Below are 27,652 nucleotides of genomic sequence, written 5' to 3' on the forward strand. Positions count from 1 at the left end.
GGCCATCAAAAATTCCCCAATTTAACTATTTTTTTTTTAAAGGGGACCTATAGGCAAGATCTATGTGGTCCAATTGATTGCTCCAGACAGTTGGGGATTGCCCCCCTTCCCCCTCGATGATATAGTTCAGCTTTAAAGACATGGAGTTTTGTTTTCATGTTTGCGTGTTCTATATTAATGTGATCACGATGGTCATTACACAGTCTGGCCGTTAATCACTATGTGCACTCGGCATTATCCAATGTAAACTTGAGCTGGCAATGCCAACATGAGAATTGTACAAATGGCCGATAGTTATTCATAGGCCACATCACTCGTTCAGTTTGGGTGAGGTGGGTTGGTAGAATTGATGATGTGAGGTGAACTTGTGACCATCTTGACTCACAGGTTTTGGTTCCCTCCGGCAGATCCAGACTCCCTCCAAATGGAGTCAGTACCTTGGATGGTTCAAATGTAAATCTTAAACATTTCTCAGAAATACACACACTAAAACAACCAGAAACGCCACATCCCAGACAGTTTCCTGGCCATCGCTGTGGTTCATTTCAGAGTCAATAGTCTTGATGAACGATCCAATACAAAAGACCAGGCTTTCTACATACGGGCAACCTAATCTTAGACATCAGAATAATAAATATCAACAGTACTGATGAATCAAACCACTGCTGATTTGTCAAAGTATGGACAACTGCATGACGATTCATCATCTTGACAACACAGCAGAATAGAGACAAGAGACTATTCAGGCGGAAGCCAGTTTTCGTTGCTTCAGTCATCATCATGAGTTTAGTCGCCCGTATGTGCTGTACTTTCCTTCAAAGGAATAAAGAACAATAACAAGATGTTTATGAATGAATGACCAAACTTGTTCAAGTCAAATGAGAATCAAGTTCTATTAATTGGTTAATACAAAATAGCACACACATGATTGACAGGGGAATTTCTAATTGACAATGGAGAGTTGAACAAGAAGCAAGATGAGGATGGCTGCAATAGGCACTTTCGAGGAGGACAGCCAGAGCCAATTTAATAAGACTCAATGAAGGTCTGCCTCAGAAGGCAATCTAATATCGGGCTCGGTAGGAACAGTTCTTCAACAGCGCTGAACGAATCACCTGCCCGCACAGACGAAATATCATTGTTCCATTCTCCGAGGAAGAGGTTACAATTCTGTTGTCTGTAACTTCTTTATTGGAGAGTGAGAGAACTGCAATGCACCTCCATCCCTCCTTGATTGAAGAGGATACATTGTGACAGATTATGTGGTGAGTGCTGCCCCCTACATGCAGGATGGTGTATTAACGTCTCCTAACCGATTGTCACAGTTGTGCCCCTCAAATTGCTTCAAGTTTTCAAATGTTAATTCTAAACAATTTCTTGGATAACACAATGAATTCATAGCAAGAATAAGACTAGTATTAACTCTTGAATACAAGGTTCATATAAGATTTGCTTCCTACCAATTTATTTTTACCAGTTGTGCATTTACACCTATAAACCGTAACCGAAAGATGCAAGGATCTGCAAGCGATTTGAAAAAAATTATGTGACAGGTTGCCCCTACTATTCATTGCAAAAAGTCATTTAATGTGGATATCGTCCAGTTCACTTGAACTTGAAATTGACCTTAGTTACCTTAGTGACCTTAGTTACATTTACCTACACCAGGGCGTGGCTTTTAGCGGTGCCTTCACAGTACTTCATATCTTTCAACAATATATGAAATAAAATTGAATTTCTGGATATACAGACAAACAATAAAGACAAGTGAGTAGGATGTTCCAAAAAAACTGTCATTGTTGGGTTGTGAGCAGCTGAGAAATAAACAGACCCCAGTGTGGGACACCGAGATGGGACAGAGCTCAGAGCAAACAACTGAAAAATTTCCCAAGTGGAAATCTGTCCTTAGAACTGCCCTTACTTGCAAAAATATGCTTCTAACATCCTTATTTTTGGCTCAATTTTGAAAATATAAAGGCCCACAGAGAGTTGGGGCAGAAATCTTTCAATTTCTGTTGTCAAATTTAACCCTTTTCAGGAGGGGAAACTGAAATTGCTATTTTCCTGGACCACTTGAAATTACGAATGGCGTACCATCCTAAGCTGACACTTCAATACAACTTCTCACATCTGTTGGTAAAAAATGTTTCTGAAGGTGCCAGGTGACCAATTAGGCAGATACTCTAGACTCACCGATACAAGGCCAGTGATGAATATGCAAGCCAAGCCAAGATATTATTCACATTGTCGTTTGATGCCATTCAACATTGTTTAATCGGGATGAACAGAGAGGGCAACAACAATTTGTCTTAATGGTTTATGCCATTCACCTCTGCATCACCATTCAGAACGCCACCACACCCATCAAGGCATTTCACTTTATTATCAATGCCATTTATTTTATTTACGATTCGTTGCCAATAGACCTGCACTGATAGATGGTGAATACACCATAATCACTGATAGAAGTTTACTTCATTCCCAATGACGACCACAGTCAATGAATGTACCTCACCATGACTTGAAGACATGTTTGGGCCAATCAGTATGAAGTGACCTTGGCCGATTTAATGCATTGTACTGGGGGAAGTCACGCGTTGAATAAATGAACCGGTCTCAGACCAGTGAGTCGAGAGTATAATCTTGCATATTCTCTGCTTGCATTTTGTAACGCCATTATACGTGATTTCAAAAGTTGATAACGACTCATCTTCATTCATTCTTGATGTTATGTGTAGGCCTACTGTCATTAGACTTAAGGTTTGCCATAGCCACAGTCAACGAAACATTTCAACAAAATCAATTCAAATGCAGCAGTTTGAAACCTAAATGTACATAGAGACACTAAAAGTCTTCTAATGATGAAATGGGCTGGTCTCTAGCATGGAGGCCAATGCAAGCAGGGACGGAATAATGTCATCAAATAATCCTAGTTCCGGTCATGAGTGGAGAATGGGTGCCTATCACCATAACTGTCCTTGGAATGTATAAGACACCCCTATGATACCTCTTATGAGATCTCCCAATGATTAATTTCCTGAGTATTGGGTGAGTCCATTGTATCAACGGGGAGTAATGGTGCGAATAGTAAACACTGTCAAAACTAAAATAATATTGTGAATATGAAAATATGAAAAAAGCGAATAAATATTTGATCAGCAGTTGATGTGGCGTTAGTGTTGTTGCCAAGGAGACGGAGTTATAAGGCTGAATGGCAGTCACAGACTCGTACATTGTTCCAAATGAGCGCCCCTCGTGTCAGTGTGCGGTTTTTAGCAAAAACTTGACATGAAATCGACACAGTCGACGCCAGAAGGCGGCCATATTTTTTCTCCCAAAAGAGCTACCACTAGGGGCGCTGCATCTGCATCTCTTACAAACACAAAAAAAAACACATAAATCTGGTACAATAGCGTGTGAGGCAGATTTCCAATGTCCTGACTAACATTATTACTTTACACAGCACTCTCAGCAATTCCCTATGCCGCAAGTATCCAAGTAGAGTATTTCAGATATTGGATTTCACAGTAATACAGATGTCTAACGCCCAGCGAGAGCACTCTTCCCGAACCCTTAGCAACAACACTCCATTTCTATGCATTAATGTCTACTCTAAATCATCCACGAGAAATAATTGCCTTCAGAGCATGAAGTGTATTCAAGCCAGACGTTCCAGCTTTTTTAAAGGAGTACGTGGCCTGCCAGGTGTTCGAACTTACCAAGTGGCAAGCCAGGCATTCCAACTTACCGAGTGGCAAGCCAGGCATTCCAACTTACCGAGTGGCAAGCCAGGCATTCCAACTTACCGAGTGGCAAGCCAGGCATTCCAACTTACCAAGTGGCAAGCCAGGCATTCCAACTTACCGAGTGACCTGCTAGGCATTCCAACTTACCGAGTGGCAAGCCAGGCATTCCAACTTACCGAGTGGCCTGCTAGGCATTCCAACTTACCGAGTGGCCTGCCAGGCGTTCGAACTTACCAAGTGGCAAGCCAGGCATTCCAACTTACCGAGTGGCAAGCCAGGTATTCCAACTTACCGAGTGACCTGCTAGGCATTCCATCTTACCAAGTGGCAATCATTCACGTATGTACAATCACCAGTGTCTGATACATACATAAATCTCAGAATGTTCAAGTACAACCATTTCATATGTTTAAAGGGAGAGTCATCTCATAGTTCTCATATCTGAATGACGAGCATCAGTTTCTAGTACATGTGGAAATGGTACAGATGGCGACACTGAGATCGCAGGGCGTCACATTCTCAAAGTCTTGTTTGTCAAGATGTGTAGGATGTCTTCCAACTGTAGGACATTTTTTGACGAACAAATACTATGAAGGCCAAGTTTCAGCAGATTAGTGTGCATTATAACTACACAACAGCAACAATACCAAGTACGTGAACATCATAGGCCTTTCATGATGAAAGCTGTCACAACAATATCAATATACAATCATTGGGTGTAACTAGAATTACTGCTGCCCATGACAACCCATAGTATTCCCAGCTAACTGCGAGAGAATTGAGATCATTGGAAATGGAATGCATGAAATATACAAGCCGAATCACATCTCTTGGCGTTGCAATGGACTATTGCTACATGTTCACTACATTCTGACCCGATAAGGTGATGGCTACAAATACACAATATAGGCAGCCATATTGAACTATGATAAGAATATATGGCAGGAGGATTGTACTGGACGGTATTTATTGAGTATAAAGATCTTAAAGCACATAGTAGATGTTATCACCAGAAACACATGGCTTTATCTACACTGGAATAACTCTTGATAACCAGTCATTCATCTACATGTCATCTACACTGGAATAACTCTTGATAACCAGTCATTCATCTACATGTCATCATACCTCCATGATGTCATCTACAAAATCAACATTTTGCATTCTTTATTTAAAAGATTTTGAGAATATTTCTCGGATAATCATATTTTCTATTTTGTTGGATAACGAAATTTCTCTTTAGATTTTTTCCACAGAAACTAGTTTTGGTGAATTTCATTTTCGCAAGTTGAACAGCTTAATTTTAAAATATGCAAAAAAAAAGGAGGAATGACACCAAAAATCTTAAAGTTGACCAACGGTTGACTTGTAGTGGACGCATGTCATGTCATGTCAGATCATGTCAGATCATGTCATGTCATGTCATGTCATGTCATGTCAGATCATGTCATGGTATTTAGCCTTAGATGATGACCCATGTCACCCCGAAACAACCTCTGGTCATGGGCAAAAATAACCGGGACTGAAACAGTCATGGGCTCAAATGACCAGGCCTAAACTGGTCATCTGTCAAAATGGGTGTATATCAATAACATGGTTGGTATCACGTCTACCTCTTATCACTGCCCTTACAAACAATGAGATGCAGGCATGATATTAATGATTTCATGACAAAAGCAGTCAGACAAGGAACTTCAGGTAGAATATAAGTATAGGGTGTTGCTTAAAAATCAGGGCAGTTTTAGAATTGAATAACTTTTTAATATTTTTAGATCAGTAGAATTCTTATTCAGCAGTCTATTTCAGCAGTGTGTTACTGAAGGAAGCATTTAGGATAAATCTAATTGCTTCTAATTTCCATTGCAAATATCATATTTGGAAAATTTATAACGCTATTCAACTTGAAAACTAACCAGACTTTTAATCAACACTCTGTATGACAGACACTTATCACACTGTGCTTGTTAAACTTTTAAATACTGGTACATGTGGTATATTGTTGACCTCTTGAAATAACACTTATAGATTTTATGTTCTCGGCAAGTGACTCGACCGTAGTTCCCCGCACCAAATGTCAGGGGCACATCTGTCCGGGCCAACTAAGGCCGAACCACGCACCAACAACGGAAGTAGTATTCACTCAGTGCAAAGTACAACAGTGCATCAATCACATCTTGCATTATATTTTGGAAAAGTTACATCACAACATTCAAACCAATCGTGTTAGGTAATTTTTTTAAATTATCGAGTCGTCAAGTCCTTTCTTGGCGCGTCAACCGAACACTGGTGACAGCGCCATCTCTTAGGACAATCATGCGACACTACGATCGAGGTTCGATACTCACGTGGGGGATGGACAGAGAAACACGCACAAAACACAAACGACCACAATATGAAAATGTTGCTCTGTTTTGGGGAAAACTCAAATCCTCGCATTATGTCTTTATATGAACCCACCCACAATCCTCAACCGATGATGCATAATGACTCCAAATCACACAACATCTGTTATCAAACACAGAATTATACATTTTTTTGTTTATAAAACCACAGCACCCAGCCCCGCCAAGGCACCAGATAAATCTAGGACAGATTCTCATTAAGACAGTCTCTTAAAGGAACAACAAGGGTGTAGTATTAACCTGGCCGAGGGAATATTTCCCCTGGTTGCCACCATGAGCTGACACTAGTCACATGCTGATCTCTGATAATCATTTTCATCAGTGTTGCCTGGCAGTTTTGGACAGGGCTTGTTAATTTCAGACAGGCCTATGGTTACGCCGTTCTAGAGCATTGTTCATTGCAGATCAATTATAAGAGAAATTATGGTCCTGCTGAAGCCATTTTTGTATGAAAAATCAACATCTCATACCCAACAAGTTGTCCCTTTAAGTGAGAAACTATCTTTCAAATCTGCTAAAACAGCCTTAACATCATTAGTGTGTTTTGCATATAAAACTTCAAAGTCTGGAATATTTTCAAAAGTCACTTGGCCAAAATCAGACAGCGTTTGGCTAAAACAAGTCAAATACTGCTAAATTTTCCCAGCAAATTTTAGCTTTTTTGCGTGCAGTTTCAACCAGATATAAAGTGGATTATAGTTAGTTGTTGCCCCAGAAAGCGTTACAAGTATTTCAAACATTTAACGCATCTGTCAAAGTTGGCCTGGACGAAAATATGTTTAGCACATGCTGCATATTAATATTGAATTATCTAATTAACTACCTGGTAAATTCAATGCTCCTCATTTAAAAGATTCGAACAAAATAATTTTTATTGACCTTCTAATATTGTGATGGTTGTTTTCAGATGGATATAAAATATGCACCGGTACAACAAAACAATGTTGTTTTAATACGTGTCAAAATAAAGTGAGCACACTTGCACGCCATTAAAGGAAGTGGTTGTAAGAATTAGGAGGGTCCAAGTTAATGTCAGCCATCCCATCATGTTAAACTTTCGCAATGTACATCTGCAAGTTAAAGATAGACTACACGGAGGAGCCAGGTCATTCAGAGGAAGTTATACAGAGTAGCCAATAGGTGACCTTGACAAAGGTTACACCTTGACTGTGACCTTGACCGTGTAAGACCTTCACCTTGCATCTTGCCTTAAAGGAGGAGAGTTTTGAGGTGATGTTGGCCCAGTAATTATGATATTTCAATAACAGTCCTTGAGTTCCATGGGGGGGGGGGGGGGGGGTATAGGATAAATCAGAAAATGTACACAAATCTCACTCTAACGTCCTCTACAAAGGCACACTGGAAACATCATAAGTGTCGGCCTGACATTATCTCACACGCCTCCTTCTTTAATTGACAGATAAGTGGTAATGTTAGTATTTCAACTGGTGCACCTACCCATCAATTACTTTTGAATAGAAAACCCTAAGCCTACATACAGTGTGTCTCGAAAAGTTACTTCACGATGAAGTTTACCGAAATGTTCACTTAACAGACATAATCAGATGTTTATTTTTCACTAAAACATCAAAACTCTCAACGTTTGGTACAACCACTACAGTGGAACCTCCCTTAGCGGACACCTCTCTTACTAGGACACCCTATCTATTAAGGACACAGAGTTTGTCCCAAATTGGTCATTCACATTCAATTTGACCTCTGTAATAAGGACAGTACTTGTCAGTCCCGAGGGTGTCATTAATAGAGAGGTTCTACTGTATTTAGTACTATAAGAGAGACAGCTATAACACTATTAAGGACACCCTCTTAAAAAGAACCACAGTGGGTGCCATATTGGTCATTTCCAAAACAATGGGAGTCAAGATACTATTGAGATTATCGGTCTTAAACTGCTTCTCTGCGAGATTCACCAATATTCTTGAATATCACCAACGACTGAAAGACACTTGGAGGAATACTAAGAACCAACTGGGACCAAGGAGAAACTGACAATAGCTCTAGGGTGGGGAATTCGAGGAAGAAGATTGGATATCCTGCCATTGGCAAACCACTGGAAAGCTATTTGCCAGTGCTGGCAAGACACAGGGCAACACTGGTAACCCACTGGTAAGCCACTGGCCAGCCATTGGCTAACCACAGGTATTCCCATGGCAGGCTATTAACAAACCATTGGTCTCCCACTGGCCAGCCATTGGCTAACCACAGGTATTCCCATGGCAGGCTATTAACAAACCATTGGTCTCACACTGGCCAGCCATTGGCTGACGTCTGGCAAACTATTTGAAGCCAATCGGGAAAGCATTGACAAGTCACTGACAAACCATTGGCAAGCCAAACTATTTTCTACGATGAATTGTGGATCTAATATGGTCTTAAGAAGTTGCACATTGAAAATTGCTGCCTTCTTCTCCTCAGTCCCAGTGGCAAAGGCTACTTGAAAACATTTGTCTGCAGTCGGGACTTCGTAGGGTACCGGTACCGAGAAAGATATATCACAGCGACAATGGTTACCATGGTAACAGCAGTTCTTAAAGAACGTGGAAAATTTAAATTCACGACTCTAACACGTAAATATGAAACAAAATAAAATTTCTCAAATAAAAATTCTCATTTTAAAAGCATATCAAATTACCATTCACATGGAGGCAACTAATGTTGAAAAGCATTTCAGATAAACCATTCTGAAAATGAGGGGGAACAAGTTTCAGGTGTGGACGGTTTTGTTCTTGAAATGCCACGTCTCGTATTAAGGCCACGAAGAGTGCAACGATCATGTTAGACCATGTCATGATGTACCACATCACCTCATGATGTACCACATCACCTCATGATGTACCACATCACCTCATGATGTACCACATCACCTCATGATGTACCACATCACCTCATGATGCACCAAATAATATCTTGAGTACAAAATTCTCTAAAGCTCATCTTGGATCAAGCTTGAAGTGCTTGGCAGAATGTTTCAGGTGGATAAGGGTTCTTTTCACCGCCTCAAACCAGCCGCACTCATCGTAAACAATGTCCAGATCTTTGCAAACCTTTTTAATATACTTGCTGGCCTCGCGGTAGTTGTGTCTCGGCATCGTGGGGTACAGGTGGTGTTCGATGTGGAAGTTTAACCCCCCGTGGAACCAGTCTAACCAGACAGGGTTTTTAATGTTGATGTTGCACTGGATCTGCATGCGGTACCAATCCTGCGACTCACAGACATCCTCCAGATGGAAGAAGTCCTTGGCGTAATGCGAGACGAGGAGTTGAACTGTGAGTATTCCTTGCAGCATCGACGCGATGGAGTAAAATACGAACATCTCCCAGTACGACGGGAGATGTGAGAGGAGCAAGACCATCCACGTCCAGTGAGCAGCAAACGCGACCCACTCAATGATGCGCGTCTCGTACTTGAAGCTGTCGATGATGATTCCCAGTCGCCCGATGATGATACAGACAGGTAGGAACGTATAATGCTGGATGCGGACAAGTTTGGATTCAATATTGTCTTTGTAGAACGGGTAGAGTTTCGAATTCTGGGCCCAAATTGGTTCTTTCATCTGCGGGTCCCAAAACTCCTTGACATAATCGACAGTGTTGGTTAAAGCATGATGAACGAAGTGTTCGTCTCGCCACCAACTTGCGCTCAAACCGACACCGGTCGTTCCAAAGAAGATGCCAAAGAGTTGATCAATGTGACGGTTGTGTGTGACCTGGTTATGCATAAAGTCGTGGAGGAAGAAACCGCATTGTTGCCAGAACATCGCCAGGAAGATGCCACCAAGGTAGTGGAGGTACCACTCTGAGCGCTGCGTTACCAGGTAAATACAGATACCAAACATCGAAAAGGTTATGGCAAACTTCATCGCATACCACGGCATGCTCGTTTTAAAGAATCCTTTTTTCTGAAACACCACGAGTAAATCGGCGAAACGCTTGCCGGCCTCCTCAACGTTGTCGCGACTGTACGTTCCAACCGGCTGCCGATGTTTCAAGACGTCCTTTTCATGGAAGCCGTGGAACACCTCCGTGGCGTCTTTCCCGACGAAGTGTTCGATGACATCACCGCCAGGGTGATGAGGGATAAACGTTGTGATGTCATACCATTTCCCGGCGATACCAATCAGCTTTGGCTTCTTGGCCACGACACCGTTACCATTTTGCTCAGAACCATTCTGGACATTTCCATTTTGGATTTTGCCGTTTTTGACATCGCCATTTTCTAGGTGTCCGTTTGTTATAGCCTTGGTTGACGGACCCGTACCGTTGCCATTGGAGATTCGTTTGGTTATTTCAGAGTGACTGTAGCCGTTTGTTCGTTGATGTGTACCATTCTGCGGCAGTGCACAACTCGTGCCGTTAGGCTGGTCGCCGCTGTCTTTATCAGTTGCCTGTGTCATGGTCGGCTCTGCAAGGAGAAGAAACGAGCATCTTTAATATTTAGTATTATGATACACAGGCACGGGGGGGGGGGGGGGTGGGGGGGTTGGGGGGGGGGGGGGGCACACACCAGGTGGGAGAAATAAATTGCAATCTCTAATTCTCTGAAAAAATTATTACAGAACAATCACAAGTTGCCATTTCACAAAATCGCAAAAAAAACTGGGGTGAATATTTGTGGGTTTTGCGGTACCTTGATCTATGTGATGACTAATCATATTAAATCAAGGCACAATCCAATTCTGCCATAATGTTTTCATTGATCTCATGAATATGCAAATTTCAAAATTCCAGTGACAGCTGACATTATAATGAAACTTGGATTTCTATGCATCCGCTCCTGAAAGATATGATATTTGCTGAAACTAACTCAAGCCAGACCCCAGTGCATACTATTACTAGTCACAAGAAGACGACCACTTTGACCCTCCCAGATCACTAGTATTTCAGCCCCCCCACCACACACACTTGGAGTGGACCCCCTACCTCCTCTATGAGGGTAGTTACTGAGTGATTGGTTGTTATATAAGTCGACATGTTGAATTAGCCTGTATTTCTGTAGTTCAGCATGACTTGCGGCTATCGCTCTGGAAGGGCTTCCCCAGCGCAGTTACATGAATATTACATATCTGTTATAACCACTGCAGTCAGATATGGCATGTTTATATGTAGTAACAATCAAAAACAGAGATGCATATAGTGTTTGAGAGCAAGTTATTGCTGACAATCAGTTCAACGTGAACATGCACCCCTTTTGAAAAAAAGAGTGTTTTCACAATCACAGTCAGCCATGTTTGAGGGCAGCACAATGACTTGTCATACCTGACTTGACTGGATCAAATACTGTCATGGTCATTTGGGCTAGCTTTCTTTTGTCTGTCCCTCCAGAGCATGGCAGGTGATGACGTCACGCGAAACCACTCTATATGTAAGAGTTATTCCGAAAAAGTGCCCGCTTTTTCATTTCTTCTGAGAAATTACTACATCCCAATTTCCCTAGGAACTTGCAAAGAGCACGCAGCATCAAAGTTTTCTTACTGGGGGGGGGGGGGGGGAAAAAGGCTTGTTATTGATATGAAGGCCACAGAAACTTGATGTCATGGTTCTCATCCACCACCCTCACATAATTTTGAGCCTGCAAAAAAAAATCCAATCCAATCTGGTCTGGTCTGGTCTGATCCAATCTAACCCAATCCAATCCAACCTATTTAAATCAAATCTGATCCAATCCGATCTGATCTGATCCAACCCAGCCCAATCCGATCCGATCCAACCCAACCCAATTTGATCTGATCCAACCCAACCCAATCCAATCTGATCCAACCCAGCCCAATCCGATCCAATCCAACCCAACCCAATTTGATCTGATCCAATCCAATCTGATCCAACCCAGCCCGATCCGATCCAACCCAACCCAATTTGATCTGATCCAACCCAACCCAATCCAATCTGATCCAACCCAGCCCAATCCGATCCGATCCAACCCAACCCAATTTGATCCGATCCAACCCAACCCAATCCAATCCAACCCAACCAAATTGAGCATTAACTGGAAATAAATTTGAGAACATCTCAAGAAACTTGGTGGAATAGTTTGATCATCGCACGAGATCAGTTGTCACGTAATCCAACCTTGGCCTGCGACTGAGCTGGAGGACACGCCATCTATTGACTGTCTGATTGTCAAGTTACTCCTGGGAATACGTGCAGTGAGTGTAGAAAGCACATCGCACGAGATCAGTTGTCACGTAATCCAACCTTGGCCTGCGACTGAGCTGGAGGACACGCCATCTATTGACTGTCTGATTGTCGAGTTACTCCTGGGAATACGTGCAGTGAGTATAGAAACCATGCACCATGGCGACTACCTCGATCGGTTATATTCATGCGACTGTATTGGCAACCATCAACTCCATCAGTTCTCTACCAAAGCTAATAACTTCTCTATTATTCATGGCTATGATTTATTTGTTATTGCTGGGACCTATTAATAATAACATTGTTATATTAGTGACCCCCAACCAGAGATCTGCCTCGAAGTCCCATCCCAGGCCATATTCTGGTTTCTGGCACCGATTTCGGCCAAATCCCAAACCCTGCTAAAAATTAACTCAATGCTGAGAGCAACGTTTCAATTATTCATGGCTGTGATTTTTTTTGTTAGTGTTGAGACATATTTTTGATAACATATTTTATAGTGACCTCCAACCAGAAGATCAATATAGGGATGAAGGGGGTACTCTCTCGACATCCTGTTATAGGCCATATCCTGGTTTCTGATTTCAGCCAAATTACAAATCCCAATACAACTGAAATTGCTGGCACCAACACTCCCCCTGAGCACGCATGTAATTTTGTAATTTCTCAGCAAAATAGACATTCCTGCTGGGAAAATTCTCCAATTCTCTTAGATCTCTTACATTAGGCAGGAGGTCCTTCCTACTCAAATTCTTAAGGTGCATGATGGAAATTCCAATGACATTTGCAAATTATATTATAAAAGTCAAAGGGTTATGCAACAATGTGCTAAGGATTGTCCAGAATGTGTCCTATGGACTGTCTTAACACAATCACCTGTCTTTGGCAACATACAGTAAAAGTTGTGTTTATTGGCCCCCACTCAAAATCAGAAGAGGGGTAGATTTTTCTTTGGTTAATATTTTATTTACAATCACCGGTCGCATTCCACCATAGATCCATTGAACAATGGCACTTATTTCATCAATTGATGACCTTTTTTGAGGCAATTATCATGGATTGTAAACTTGTTCCTTTTCTTCATACAAAATAGTCCAGGAGCGGAGAGGGTTAACCTTGCCTTGCTGTATTAAGTTTGTTCACTTTGGAAGCTGAGGGTCTCTCCTTTAAAGAAACTGCTTGATGACATGTTGCCACCCTTGGGCATTTGTGGAATTCAAGATGGCGTCCAAGATGGCCGCCATTACATACAAATGACCATAACTCACTACCTATTCAACCAAGGAAGCTGATTGTTGAAGGTGTGTTTATATTACCTGAATAACTTCACCCAACCCCCTTGAAAATTAACAGAAATCAATCTTAAAATTTATATCCTACCAAAATGTTTTCAAAAAGTGGATACTGTTTCGGCTATGGGTTGGGAACTGAAGCGAAACAATGCGCTTTCAAAGGATGAAATGTCAACTATATCAGCCATGGCCATGCAGAATTGTAGAAAGAAAAATCTAAGCCTTTTCTGATTTTGCCCTTTGGCCACTGAATGTATATTTCACAGTATAACTTTTTAGGCAAATAGGGCACTTTGGATCAGACAAATCTCTCGTAATCTGAGTTACATGATTATGACGATAACTCGGTCAGACCACCATTCTGTGGTGACCATATGACTCACAAGTGACCACAAAGTACAAGCAGGCACAATTCCGACTGGAAAAAACGTTAGTTTGTGGTTTATGATCTGATAAGATATCTCATTTACCAGGTGCTTTGCGATCTATAACTTGTACATGTACAATAAATTTCAAACCCAGAAGTATTAAGGTAGCAGGAAGGAGTGGGCGTTTGTGGTTTCTGCATTTGAGGGGGTATAGTACTGTCTGTTGACTATGCTTTCATTAAGAGAGACTAGGCATGATGCCGGGCACTTTTCTTGATAGGTTTTGAACCCTATACCTAACCACGTTTAAGAGCGACCAGACCACAGAAACTCACTTCAACTATTTTGTTGGTTTGTAACCCATCATCTTTACAATTCCAAATACAGTCAAGACTCTTGGCTTTATGGGTGATTTATAACATGCTCCACTTAGCCAAACCACAAGAATGTTCTTATATCAAGCCAGAAAGATAACCTGGGTAGCGCACATCAGTCTTGGGCATTTATAGGAAAAAGTCAAGTGGACAGACACCTGGCCTGAGTCAACAATGCAAGATCTCAATTATGTCATTGTGTTCTTAAGTCTGATATGAAGGCTTGGTATCCCAGAAGTGCTTTGAGAAGGGAAACTTGGAATAGGGACTCAATGTTATTATTATTATTTACCTTGATTATACTGAGCCACAGTTTACAGTGTTTCATGCACTATGCACTCACTGTGCCTCGTTTTGGCGGCAGCGGTCCGCATGGGTTGGTGCAAATTATGGAAGCAATGAAAAGTATTTGAAATGACACTTCCTTGTAGTTTGAGGTGTTTTAGTTTGGTGATTGATGGCTCACTGTTGGTATTGGTTGACACAGCTAACAGTGCTTGGGGAAAGCTGTCGTTTTTCCCAACATTTTGGTTGCCAGCTTTATAGCATAGTATGGCATAGGTCATCATTTAAGCTCCACCCTCGTGACATCTGGCAAGCCAACTAATACCTCCATTTTATCGACGGATCCTTCTCATTGTCTCAAATGGTAACGGACTGATATGTTTACATTTGACTTGAAAAGACTTGTATCTTGCCAGTTCTTGACTCAAAATCAGCAGGTTCATCACAGCTGTTTCATCTTTGTGTCCTTGAGGACTGACACCACGTGCATGACCGCCCTCCACATTAATGCCGTAGGTAGGCTGTATGAATGTACAAATACTTTGAATGCCAAATTTCAGCAATTTTGCAAAAATAACAGCACTATGGCAATGTTTTTTTTACATGTGCATTGTGGCACAAAAAAATACATGTCTTAACCTTAGCTATCAACTGGAAAAACTTCCCTGTCTTGATCATATTTAAATAAGGAGTTTTCACATCATGAGCTACGAATAACGAATTATTTAAATTCGAACAGATTGCCAGTGCATGCACAAATTATGTCAAATACAAAGAATTCAACTTCGTAAATCAAAAGTCATGCGGAATGCAGAAGCCAACTCATTTCAAGGAAAATCACACAACTAAACTATGATTTAAGACATAGGTCTTCCGTTGAATGATAATAGGGTTATCACAGCCCCATTAAAGACAAGAGCATTTTCAAGATTCAAGGACAATTCACTCCAACAAGTACATGTACAATTAACACTAATTATCAATAATAGAGTATCATGTTTGTTTTAATTGAGGCCTACTGTGGTACTCAGTGCGGATCTCCCCAGACAATACCAATGGTACTTGAAGGTGACCTGCAGCACGCCCTGTCGCAACCATCGAACCTCTCCACTTATTCAACATTTTTAGCACCATCATTTTACCGACTGACACAGAATTCCAACTTTAGGATTTTAAGTTCTAGCCAAGGTGCTGATACCTATGGTCAATCCTTAGTTGATATAGCACACTCAGGAAAAAGGCCAACGACTTCCTATAGAACACACAGAAACAGACTCCATCCCTTCATTTTTAGAAACTTACCATTCTCTTCAGATCTTCCACAATCAAGTGAGCTCATTGTGATCTTTGGGGCTTCACTCCCAATGAAACAGCTTGCAAATACCCCAGAGCCAAGTCATGTTGGCTTCACTCCCTATGAAACAGCTTGCTTATTCCCAACAGCCTGGCCATGCAACCAAGGCTGTTTATTAGCTGGCATTGTTATTGACAGTTAGTTATAGTTGTTCATACATTTGCCCGTGTGTTGGAAGTGGGGCTTAAGTTGTTAGCACTTTGTTGTGTAACCATACAGTACTTTTAAAGGGGTACACCGTCCATAATGACTGGTTGTCCAGGAAAATAGAAATGCAGTTACACAATGCCGTGGTGCAGTTATTATGAATACAAATTTGCTGAAACTTGGTATCAATGGTATTAGTATATCTGTGTGCACAACAGCAATGCTCTAGGTTATATTAAGTACATGTACGTATTATGCAATTGGAAATTTTCAAATTCAATTACAAATTTAACATTTTAAAGACCGACCTAGGCCTATAAAGGATCATACCATGCACAAGGTTGAGCTGCAAAAAATTGGAATATTACTTTTCTTATGCATTACGCAACCACTCCCGTGTTATAGCAGCTTGTTTATATCACACCAGGTAGGCCTAATCAGGCGCCTGCTAACAAGCAACGTTCATGCTACAATGTAGCTAAGACCGGCAATCATGATCGCCTGCAAAAAAAATCACCAGTGTGCATAGTCATCGCATATCCACGACAAGGAGTCCTGATCACAGCGACAGGTGATCAATGTCAAATGCAATGTGTGTGCTTTACACTGAGAGACTTTGAAAGTGGCCTACGTCGGTCATTTAATATTTGAAATTGTATTTGAAAATATCCAATTGTGTGATACGTTCTGAATATATATTTCAACAATGCCTTTGTGTCAACGGACATACCACAAATACCAAGTTTCCACAGTTTTTGTAATACCCACTGGCCTACTTTTGAATGTGGTCCATTCGAGTCAAAATAAAGGCCTATAGAAATAGCCAGGATTAGGGAATTGATTATTGAGTTGTTTGTATTGTCATGAGATTACAGACGAGCAGTACTTTGCATTATGACCAAACTCATTCTTTACATGTACCCATTGTCAATCAGGCTTACCAATCAAATGGCAGGTTTTCAACATTAACCCTCCTGATACCGAGCCGAGCCAGAAAAAATTCAACCTCAAAATGGTGGAATAAATGAGTATGAGTAACATCATAGCTCATGCAAAACAATGTAAAGGGCCTGACCAGATCTACATGATCGGTTGATTTCATGACTTCCTGTTCCTTGAACAATAATACATTTTTTAATTTTTATGAGACTTATATAGCGCTATAAAATTCTGGTTTCAGTTGTGCAAAGCGCTTCACATTATTACCCCTAGCTATTGGCCTGTACATTCATGATTCAAGCTCTAGTCTGTGGGAGTATCACAGGTCTGAGTTGCAGCTCTACAGCGCTCAGGACGAACATTCATAGTGTGCCAACTCTGACAGTTACATGTAGGTACAGTACCCATTTAGTCCTAGGTAGAGAGAAGCAAGTAGGTCAAAGTGCCTTGCTCAAGGATACAAAGCGAAACAGCAGTGATTCTTCTGAGAATGGAAACCATGACCTCCTGATTATGACTAAGCCCGTTGCTGTAAATCTGCCAAGGCCTAGCTAAGCACAACCGGTGATGCAATCGAAGGACATAAATCATTGTCATCGCTGCTTTGCTGCACAGAAAGAGATTCTGTGGTGAAATTATCATTACCATTTATCCCAAACGGGTCAGAACCCCAAGGCAAGGATGAATTCACTTTAAACATAAAAGAAGGTTGATATTTAAAGTGAACTTTTCCCTGCAATCTGGTTGTGACTTTGTTCTTATAAGAACAATTTGCAAAGAATAAAAATTATGATGCAAAGATGAATTCTCTCTCAAACAACCAAAATTACTGATTTTATGTATTTCATATTCCACCAAAACCAATAGTGCCCAGCTAGGCCTATTGTTGAAGGAACAGGAATGATTCCACCAAAACCAATAGTGCCCAGCTAGGCCTATTGTTGAAGGAACAGGAATGATTCCACCAAAACCAATAGTGCCCAGCTAGGCCTATTGTTGAAGGAACAGGAATGATTTTGCTACATTTCACAGCCTGAGAAAGACATGAAAGACACTTCAGTTTTGTGGACTATTTGAATGGGGGTGATAAACACCCTTTAACAACTTGCTATTGCGTTCAGTGATCCAAAACAGGCTCGTGTTTTGACGACAAGGCTTTGTTTTGGTTGCATCCTCGGCAGGGTCAACCTCGGGTGATTTTGACAGTGCCATTCTGTTTAAAGGAGTACGCTGTTCGTGATTACTGGTGGCGCAGGAAAATAGAAATGCAGTATAAATTGATACACAATGCTGTAGTGCAGTATGCATACGAATTAGCTGAAGTATTCGTATTGCTGTCTACACAATAGCAAGGCTGAACATTTCAATAAGTATGTGTCTATGCAATTGGAAATCTTCAAATTCAATTACAATTTTCAAATTTTTAATGAATGGCAAAATGCCATAGGCCTTTATTCCAAACGGGACATGTCCGAGATGAGCTATTATTGTCCAATAGCTGGCAGAGCTATAAACCTCGCACAAAAGGCTCACATACTATTAAACTTACTATCAATTCAAAACTATTCGTTTAATAGGATCATATTTCATTAGAAATGAAAGTATGAATGAGTCTCATCTCGTGAGGCCAAGAGAGAGATTTTTTTGTTTGTACCCCATTTGTTCCCCCTCTAATCACCTGGTAGCTTGTAAAGGGATACGCCATTCGTAATTACTGGTGGTCTAGTTAAATAGAAATCCACTAATACACAATGCCGTAGTACAGTTATTATGAATACGAATTTGTTGAAACTTAGAATTGATAGTATTTCTATATTTGTCAACACAATGACAATGTTGAAATTCACATTTAGCACGTTATATGTGATTAGAAATTTTCAAAATCAGTGACAAATTTCAAATTTTTAATTAACGGCTCGCCGACTCTGGTGTGTCAAGAGGACGAATCATTATATTTGTTCACATCTGTGATCTTTTAATCTGTGCCTCTACGGTTGGGCCTTAATTGGAGTTATTGGTCTTGACCACGTTTTCAGCCAAATACTCAAACGAATGTTCTACTTGGCTTGGCCTGGTTCTGCGACAAGGTCAATGGGGAGATTGATCATGAATGGCGTTGTGTTTTTAAGAGCGCTGGGTTTATAATCAGACATCCTGAGGAAATCAGGTGTTCATGTTCCTTAGGATGGTAACAGGAGGTTGTGGTTTGACTTTAGGAAGGGTCGCCACTGTTTCAACTTGAGTGTCCTTAAATCCCACTTGCTGTATCACCCAAAAGTAAACTGGTACCTGTAGGTGTACCCTCCCCTCCCCCCCCCCCAAAAAAATAAAGTTTTACTCCACTCTATGCTGAGAAACATCAGATATATAATAGAAACTGACTTCTGGACCAGAGTCCCTCTTCCGCCCCCCCCCCCGCACCCCCATTTATTCCACCAGAGAAATCACCTAAATATACAAAAACTGACATTTGAAAAGATAAAGTACAAAGAGAATTGGCACTATCAAAATGTAAACATCTCTTTGGCAAATAACACAGAAACGTCATGTTCAGGACACATCGTGTCTTAAAGGCCTTGTTCGTACATGCACAATGTCTATGAATTAGAATTAATCAATGCTGCAGTAACTAGCTGTGCCAATGTGATAAAAGCTGGCATGTAGAAATTTATAATCGGTCTACAAAACAGCATGGTTGAAATTTATATTCAATGTGTACAGCGGAACCTCAGTTAGCAGACACCTCTATATTTAAGGACACCCTCTCTATTATTATCAAGGACACTAGTTTTGGAACCAAATTGGTTTTTTCTATTCAATTTGACCTCTCTAATCAGGACACCTCTCTATTAAGGACAGCACTTGTCAGTCCTGAGGGTGTCCTTTTCGAGAAATTTTACTGTTCATGACTGTATTTATATACCGCAAATATTTGATCAAAGGCACACGGCCTTTAAGATGTGAGACACAGCCAATCAACCAATGCTATCTAGTCATGGATGGTGAACCGACAATATGTATTGTGTCGCACTCTTATACGGCAATGACTCCTTGCGTTTTAATATGAATTCCTCGGCACGATTCTCATACCATCGGATGATGGCCTACACCAGGCAACAAGGAAAACAAGTCCAAACATTCCGACAGAATATTGTAAACAATCTCAAAAGATTTGCAAAGTTGATATATTATTGCGGCTTTGATATATGCTGGGTAAGTCTTGGAGATATGGTCGGGCAGGCCTGCAAGATGCGGCCTAATGTCCAAGTTAAGAAAATCACAGTTTTGATATTAATGATATTAAAGTGTACTATTTACAAGCCGTAGAAAAGAAGCTGGGAAGAATAACAGTATTCATAATATCAATATCAACATATCATGCCTCAGGAGGAAGAATAACAGTATTCATAATATCAATATCAACATATCATGCCCCAGGAAACGTTGCGAAAATAGTGCAAGAAATTTCAGACCTACTTGAGCTAGAAATTTTGAAGTTCAATTTTAAAGTTAGTTTTCACACCTTTGACTTTAGCAGTATTGTGTCAACATAAAGTCATGATACATGTCCAAGTTTCATAAAAATGTAGGCTTCATCTTGACTGCTGGGCGGGTGGAGACTGGCCTCCTAACCACTGGTAGGCAACCAGACTAGTTAAAATGTAGGCTTCATCTTGACTGCTGGGCGGGTGGAGACTGGCCTCCTAACCACTGGTAGGCAACCAGACTAGTTAAAATGTAGGCTTCACCTTGACTGCTGGGTGGGTGGAGACTGGCCTCCTAACTACTGGTAGGCAACCAGACTAGTTAAAATGTAGGCTTCACCTTGACTGCTGGGCGGGTGGAGACTGGCCTCCTAACTACTGGTAGGCAACCAGACTAGTTAAAATGTAGGCTTCATCTTGACTGCTGGGCGGGTGGAGACTGGCCTCCTAACCACTGGTAGGCAACCAGACTAGTTAAAATGTAGGCTTCACCTTGACTGCTGGGTGGGTGGAGACTGGCCTCCTAACTACTGGTAGGCAACCAGACTAGTTAAAATGTAGGCTTCACCTTGACTGCTGGGCGGGTGGAGACTGGCCTCCTAACCACTGGTAGGCAACCAGACTAGTTAAAATGTAGGCTTCACCTTGACTGCTGGGTGGGTGGAGACTGGCCTCCTAACTACTGGTAGGCAACCAGACTAGTTAAAATGTACTCATTCTTTTTGCAAGACCCTGAGGTCTGTCCAATACCTTCTGAGTCTCCCTAAGGTCAATCAAGACGCATTCTTTTTGCAAGACCCTGAGGTCTGCCCAATACCTTCTGAGTCTCCCCAAGGTCAATCTTTACGCATTCTTTTTGCAAGACCCTGAGGTCTGTCCAATACCTTCTGAGTCTCCCCAAGGTCAATCTTTACGCATTCTTTTTGCAAGACCCTGAGATCTGTCCAATACCTTCCGAGTCTCCCTAAGGTCAATCTATACGCATTCTTTTTGCAAGACCCTGAGGTCTGTCCAATACCTTCCGAGTCTCCCTAAGGTCAATCTATACGCATTCTTTTTGCAAGACCCTGAGGTCTGTCCAATACCTTCCGGGTCTCCTGCCACGACATGGTAATTATCCGTTATGAAATATTCACCATCAAGTCATGAATAATTCAGCACATTGATCCAAAAGCAACAATGTTGCAATATTTTTTTCAATCAAGCGAGATGGACATTGATCAAGTTCACCAGGTAACACCATTGCAAAGACAGTCAGATCAGTGGTTATAGTTAGGCAGTATTCATCATGCCTCTCACCCCATACATCCTTATGAGCACAGAGTAAGCATAATGTTACATAGATAGCCCAGTTAGGCAGTATTCATCATGACTCTCACCCCACACATCCTTATGAGCACAGAGTAAGCATAATATTACATAGATAGCCCAGTTAGGCAGTATTCATCATGACTCTCACCCCATACATCCTTATGAGAACAGAGTAAGCATAATATTACATAGATAGCCCAGTTAGGCAGTATTCATCATGACTCTCATCCCATCCATCCTTATGAGCACAGAGTAAGCATAATATTACATAGATAGCCCAGTTAGGCAGTATTCATCATGACTCTCATCCCATACATCCTTATGAGCACAGAGTAAGCATAATATTACATAGATAGCCCAGTTAGGCAGTATTCATCATGACTCTCACCCCATACATCCTTATGAGCACAGAGTAAGCATAATATTACATAGATAGACCAGTTAGGCAGTATTCATCATGACTCTCACCCCATACATCCTTATGAGCACAGAGTAAGCATAATATTACATAGATAGCCCAGTAGGGCAGTATTCATCATGACTCTCACCCCATACATCCTTATGAGAACAGAGTAAGCATAATATTACATAGATAGCCCAGTTAGGCAGTATTCATCATGACTCTCACCCCATACATCCTTATGAGAACAGAGTAAGCATAATATTACATAGATAGCCCAGTAGGGCAGTATTCATCATGCCTCTCACCCCATACATCCTTATGAGAACAGAGTAAGCATAATATTACATAGATAGCCCAGTTAGGCAGTATTCATCATGACTCTCATCCCATACATCCTTATGAGCACAGAGTAAGCATAATATTACATAGATAGCCCAGTTAGGCAGTATTCATCATGACTCTCACCCCATACATCCTTATGAACACAGAGTAAGCATAATATTACATAGATAGCCCAGTAGGGCAGTATTCATCATGCCTCTCACCCCATACATCCTTATGAGCACAGAGTAAGCATAATATTACATAGATAGCCCAGTTAGGCAGTATTCATCATGCCTCTCACCCCATACATCCTTATGAGCACAGAGTAAGCATAATGTTACATAGATTGACCAGGTTCCATAGAAAACAGACACCTTGATAATGTTAGATCAGCAAGTACAGGCCAGATGAATCCTGCTTCTAATTTTACTGTTGTTAATGGCGATTAGAGCACTAGTCATATCATGAAGTTGTGGGTTCAACTCTGAGAAGGATCACAGCTGTGTCATCTGCTTCAGTGCTTGTCCTTGAGCAAGAATATAAATTTGGGCCAAACAAGTGCGGCGTGGTGTGTTACCTGCAACAGACCAGCATCCTACCCAGGGGGGATGATGCTCCCAATCACTAAGGCAGCAGTCATGGATACCTGCAACAGACCAGCATCCTACCCAGGGGGGATGATGCTCCCAATCACTAAGGCAGCAGTCATGGATACCTGCAACAGACCAGCATCCTACCCAGGGGGGATGATGCTCCCAATCACTAAGGCAGCAGTCATGGATACCTGCAACAGACCAGCATCCTACCCAGGGGGGATGATGCTCCCAATCACTAAGGCAGCAGTCATGGATACCTGCAACAGACCAGCATCCTACCCAGGGGGGATGATGCTCCCAATCACTTAGGCAGCAGTCATGGATACCTGCAACAGACCAGCATCCTACCCAGGGGGGATGATGCTCCCAATCACTAAGGCAGCAGTCATGGATACCTGCAACAGACCAGCATCCTACCCAGGGGGGATGATGCTCCCAATCACTAAGGCAGCAGTCATGGATACCTGCAACAGACCAGCATCCTACCCAGGGGGGATGATGCTCCCAATCACTAAGGCAGCAGTCATGGATACCTGCAACAGACCAGCATCCTACCCAGGGGGGATGATGCTCCCAATCACTTAGGCAGCAGTCATGGATACCTGCAACAGACCAGCATCCTACCCAGGGGGGATGATGCTCCCAATCACTTAGGCAGCAGTCATGGATACCTGCAACAGACCAGCATCCTACCCAGGGGGGATGATGCTCCCAATCACTTAGGCAGCAGTCATGGATAAGTGGACTTATTTGGCATTTTACTGGGACAGGTCTTTTATAAAACACAATACAGTAGAACCTCTCTATTAAGGCCACCCTATGGACTGACAAGTGCTGTCCTTAATAGAGAGGTGTCATGATAAGAGAGGTCAAATTTAATGGACTACGGAAACAATAATTTGGGACCAAAACTGGTGTCATTTTAGGTTGTCCTTGATAGAGAGGTGTCTGCTAAGGGAGGTTCCACTGTACTATAAACCCCTTTGCTGTTGCAGCCCTAAATGTGCCTGAAAACACCATTCAGTTCTTGCTTCAATTTATTTCCTCAAATGGGCACATTTTCCAATGATAAAACAATTCAGTTTAAAAAAATCATTTTCTTGCAGCTGAAGTTAGCAATTTATTACATGTATTAAAGCCTAATCGCAAAATTGAAAAAATATCAGTCACATGAAAATATCAGGGTTTACAGTATGACTATCAGGCAAATGGTAGCACTTTACAAAATGAATAAGAATGAATATTAACCCATCAGCAAGGACCCATCAGCAAGGACCCATCAGCAAGGACCCATCAGCAAGGACCCATCAGCAAGGACCCATCAGCTTATTTACTCTGCGTGATGGACTATGGATTTAGCACTCAAGTTGATGCCCATTCATTTCAAACTGCATCATGGGAGTTTTCGATTTCAATATTAATCTAATCGGCAGTGATGAAAGGTCTGTATTCTATTAATGTTGATTTCGGGCATGGATGAGAGATTTTTTAAAGTGGTGACATCAGCACATTTTTACTGCCATTGATCTGTAGAGCATTGTGGTGGTGTAGTGTTACAGGGGCCTCCGCTTCACAAGCCAAGGGTTGTGGGTTACAATACAGGACATGCTGCTTTCGCTTTAAGACCCGACAACATTGCTGGAAGGACCAAAAATGTTTCCCGGATTAATAGACTTCTGGCACATCAAGAGACGTGATGTCGGACATGTGGGGTTTTTAAAAACTGGACAGTGGGGTCTGACATCTGGGATCGCTCAATCTGTCACGAGCTGTAAGTTAACTGTTGCTGAAAACACAATTCTTGGCACTGCAATGCAGTTGTCAGGGCTTAAGAGTCAGCAGACAAAAGACAGATGAATACTGGGCCTCTAATCAATAATCAGAGTTGGGTATCTGGCATCCAGCAGCCACAGAAAATATAAAGCGCTCAAGTGAATTACTTGGCAATAGTTAGGGTCCATACTTAAGAAAAGCCTAGTTATTACATTGGGGGTCTGGTGACTGGAAACTTACTGACAAGGAATGTGGTGGTGTTATCAACACCCAACCACGCCATGCAGGACAGGGGGGGGGGGCAACCCCCAGGAACAGAGCTGTTGGTGTAAATACAGGAAAGAAAGTGTGACATGAAGAAATCAAAATCAAGTCTCATCTGAGAGTGTGAATGACAAGGAGGGGATCCAACCTAAAGAAGCATAGCCTCGTGGGGTCAATCCCAAGGGGTAACTCCGTTTAGAATAATCGTGTGATTTGAATTTTCAATTAAGATATATAAGAAAGTATCCAATTGTGTATACGTTCCTCTTACATGCTTATGCAAGCCTTCCACTTGAAAGGGTTAGCCGGCCGGCTAGATCACTTGGAAATCATGAATGGCAACTCACCAAAGAATGATTGTAGAATAGTCCAAAGTTGGAAAATACGACAAAATGTGAAACTATCCGATGAAAAATATCCACTTGTTGATGGTTTCTTTGATTTTCCGAAATCTGTTGGAGGAATTCCCACTGGAATGTGGCACTATAGGACCCACCCTACACAATGCTGGTTGCCACATGAATGACATGGTTTATGCATGATTGACTCAATTGGAAAGATCAGTTCATTCCCTTTGAAAGGGGTGTTACGTGGTCGGGCATGTGTATGTGTATGCATAATGGCACCTTATTGAGAATTGATCTTTCTAGGCTAAGTGAAATTGTTTTTTGTTTAGAACATTTATCTCCTTGACAGGTTTGAGCATGGACTCTTTGTCCTCTATGGTGTCCCTTACTTTGAAAACTGATCCTTTCTCTGTGCTCGTAAAAATTAATTTCGCAAATTTGTATGCATAAAGTTCTGCCAAGTTATGCATACAAATTGCTGAAACTTGGTATTATAGTATCTTAAAAATATATCGATCAGTCTATACAGATACAATTATAAAGACATATCAGTCTGGACACAACGGCAGTACTGAAATTCATATTCAGGTCATACTCACTCCATTGGAAATTCTCAAAATCAAATCTAACATAATTTTCAAATTTTTAAACGAACAGTAGAGGGTTAATCGGTTATGCCGTTTGTCTTGGATGCACAGGAAAACAGACACAAAAAACGCTGTTCATTCAGTTGTTATTATATGGGCAGATGGCTATCGTGGCATAGTCGTATTTAGGAGGAGGCCAGGGGTAACTGCCCCCCCCCCCCACGCCCCCAGACACTGCTGATTTGGGTAAATTTCCTGTCGCCATAACTAACACAATACACTACAAAAGAAAGAGAGGGACAAGTGCTGCTATCTGTGAATAACCATCTAAACTAAAAATCTCAAGCTGGCCTACCAGTTTACCCGAGGCATTGGGAGATGCCTCACCAAAGATCCAGACAAATCCCTTTTCAAGAATAAAGTCTGCCATGCCTGTACCCCTTTTCTCAATAAACCCAACTAACTCAGTGACTGAAGGCCTGTTATGCCATTATCACCAGAGAAGAAATGCTCGACATGGCTGGTAGGACATAGAATGGCTGGATCAACACTGGCGGCTCTTCAGAAAGTGAACTTAGAATGATTGATATTTTATTGACAAAAGCCTTTCCTTCAATGTTATTGTGTTCCATAGAAATACATGTATAATCACTTGCATTGTGTTCCATAGAATTCATCGCAACGGTTGGAGAATTTCCCTTTCTAAATACATCAATTAGCAGCTATGACGTTCATTTAAATATCATTATACCGTGAGAATAAAAGGGCCCAGTAATGTGGAAGCACTGTGACATTCTTGCCATCCAATAAAATTGTCAGTAAAATGTTCCTTTTTCATTTTTTTAGGATCTGTGATGACTCAGCGGCTTGTGATTTCTTGAAAAACTAAAGTTGTGTTTGCCTATCTGTTCAACAAGGTTGAAAAGTATTATTTTTACACCAGGCAGCAGAGTTCCTGGTACTACTAGACCTATACTATAGCCATAGCCATAGGGGCATAACTGTGATATCTATTCATATGCGCGGGTGGATGGGCGCATGATTACACAGATATGAGGTTTTCAAATCTTCCTGGATAAATTCCCCCCCCCCCCCAGCCTCGGCCTCCCCCGGGAATGCGTGGCCCTGGCCCTGGCCCTGGGGGGGTTAGGTGAAAACAACATACTCCCTTCATCGATGCAAATTGCAAGGCCTCTCCCCTCGACCCACGCAACTAAAGATCTGTCCTGGAACTAAATAAACCATTCAAGAAAAATTCAAGCCGAAATACATGTAGCAGGCTAATTGACTAGGCTATACCTCGCCGTTGTTGCATGCATGGCGAGTCTGCACTTTTTTGAGACACCCTGGAGTGAAATTAAAATTCCAGAAAAAAGTTATCAGGAGAAGTTCTGGAAAATCAACCGTAGACGATCCATTTACCCGATTTCAAGACTTAGATGTGGACCCGATCCTAGGCTTTAGTTTCGTGAAGTCTAGCGTCTTTTCGGTGAATAATGGAG

General features: G+C 41.6%; 1 protein-coding gene across 3 annotated transcripts; it reads right to left on the reverse strand.

Annotated features, from left to right (window-relative positions):
• Positions 1-844: 844 nt before the first annotated feature.
• LOC135497573 (uncharacterized) lies at positions 845-27,652 on the reverse strand. Of its 3 annotated transcripts, XR_010448937.1 has the most exons (3): positions 25,564-25,721; positions 9,014-10,571; positions 845-8,973 (listed from the first exon to the last, which is right to left on the reverse strand). XR_010448937.1 is itself a non-coding variant. In XM_064787327.1 (2 exons), exon 2 carries the CDS (start codon positions 10,561-10,563, stop codon positions 9,100-9,102), a length of 1,464 nt encoding a protein of 487 aa, XP_064643397.1. In that variant the 5' UTR covers positions 10,564-10,571; positions 27,573-27,652; the 3' UTR covers positions 845-9,099. The 3 variants fall into 3 exon arrangements, 2 of the variants coding, with proteins under 2 accessions (XP_064643397.1, XP_064643396.1); XM_064787327.1 differs by lacking the exon at positions 25,564-25,721 and adding an exon at positions 27,573-27,652 and having other exon boundaries at positions 845-10,571; XM_064787326.1 differs by having other exon boundaries at positions 845-10,571.

This window comes from Lineus longissimus, chromosome 13, assembly GCF_910592395.1.
Source record: "Lineus longissimus chromosome 13, tnLinLong1.2, whole genome shotgun sequence".
Lineage (NCBI taxonomy): Eukaryota > Metazoa > Nemertea > Pilidiophora > Heteronemertea > Lineidae > Lineus > Lineus longissimus.

Excerpts from the sequence above, each read along its gene's own strand:
- LOC135497573 (XM_064787327.1), bottom strand. The coding sequence starts at position 10,563 with ATGACACAGGCAACTGATAAAGACAGCGGCGACCAGCCTAACGGCACG.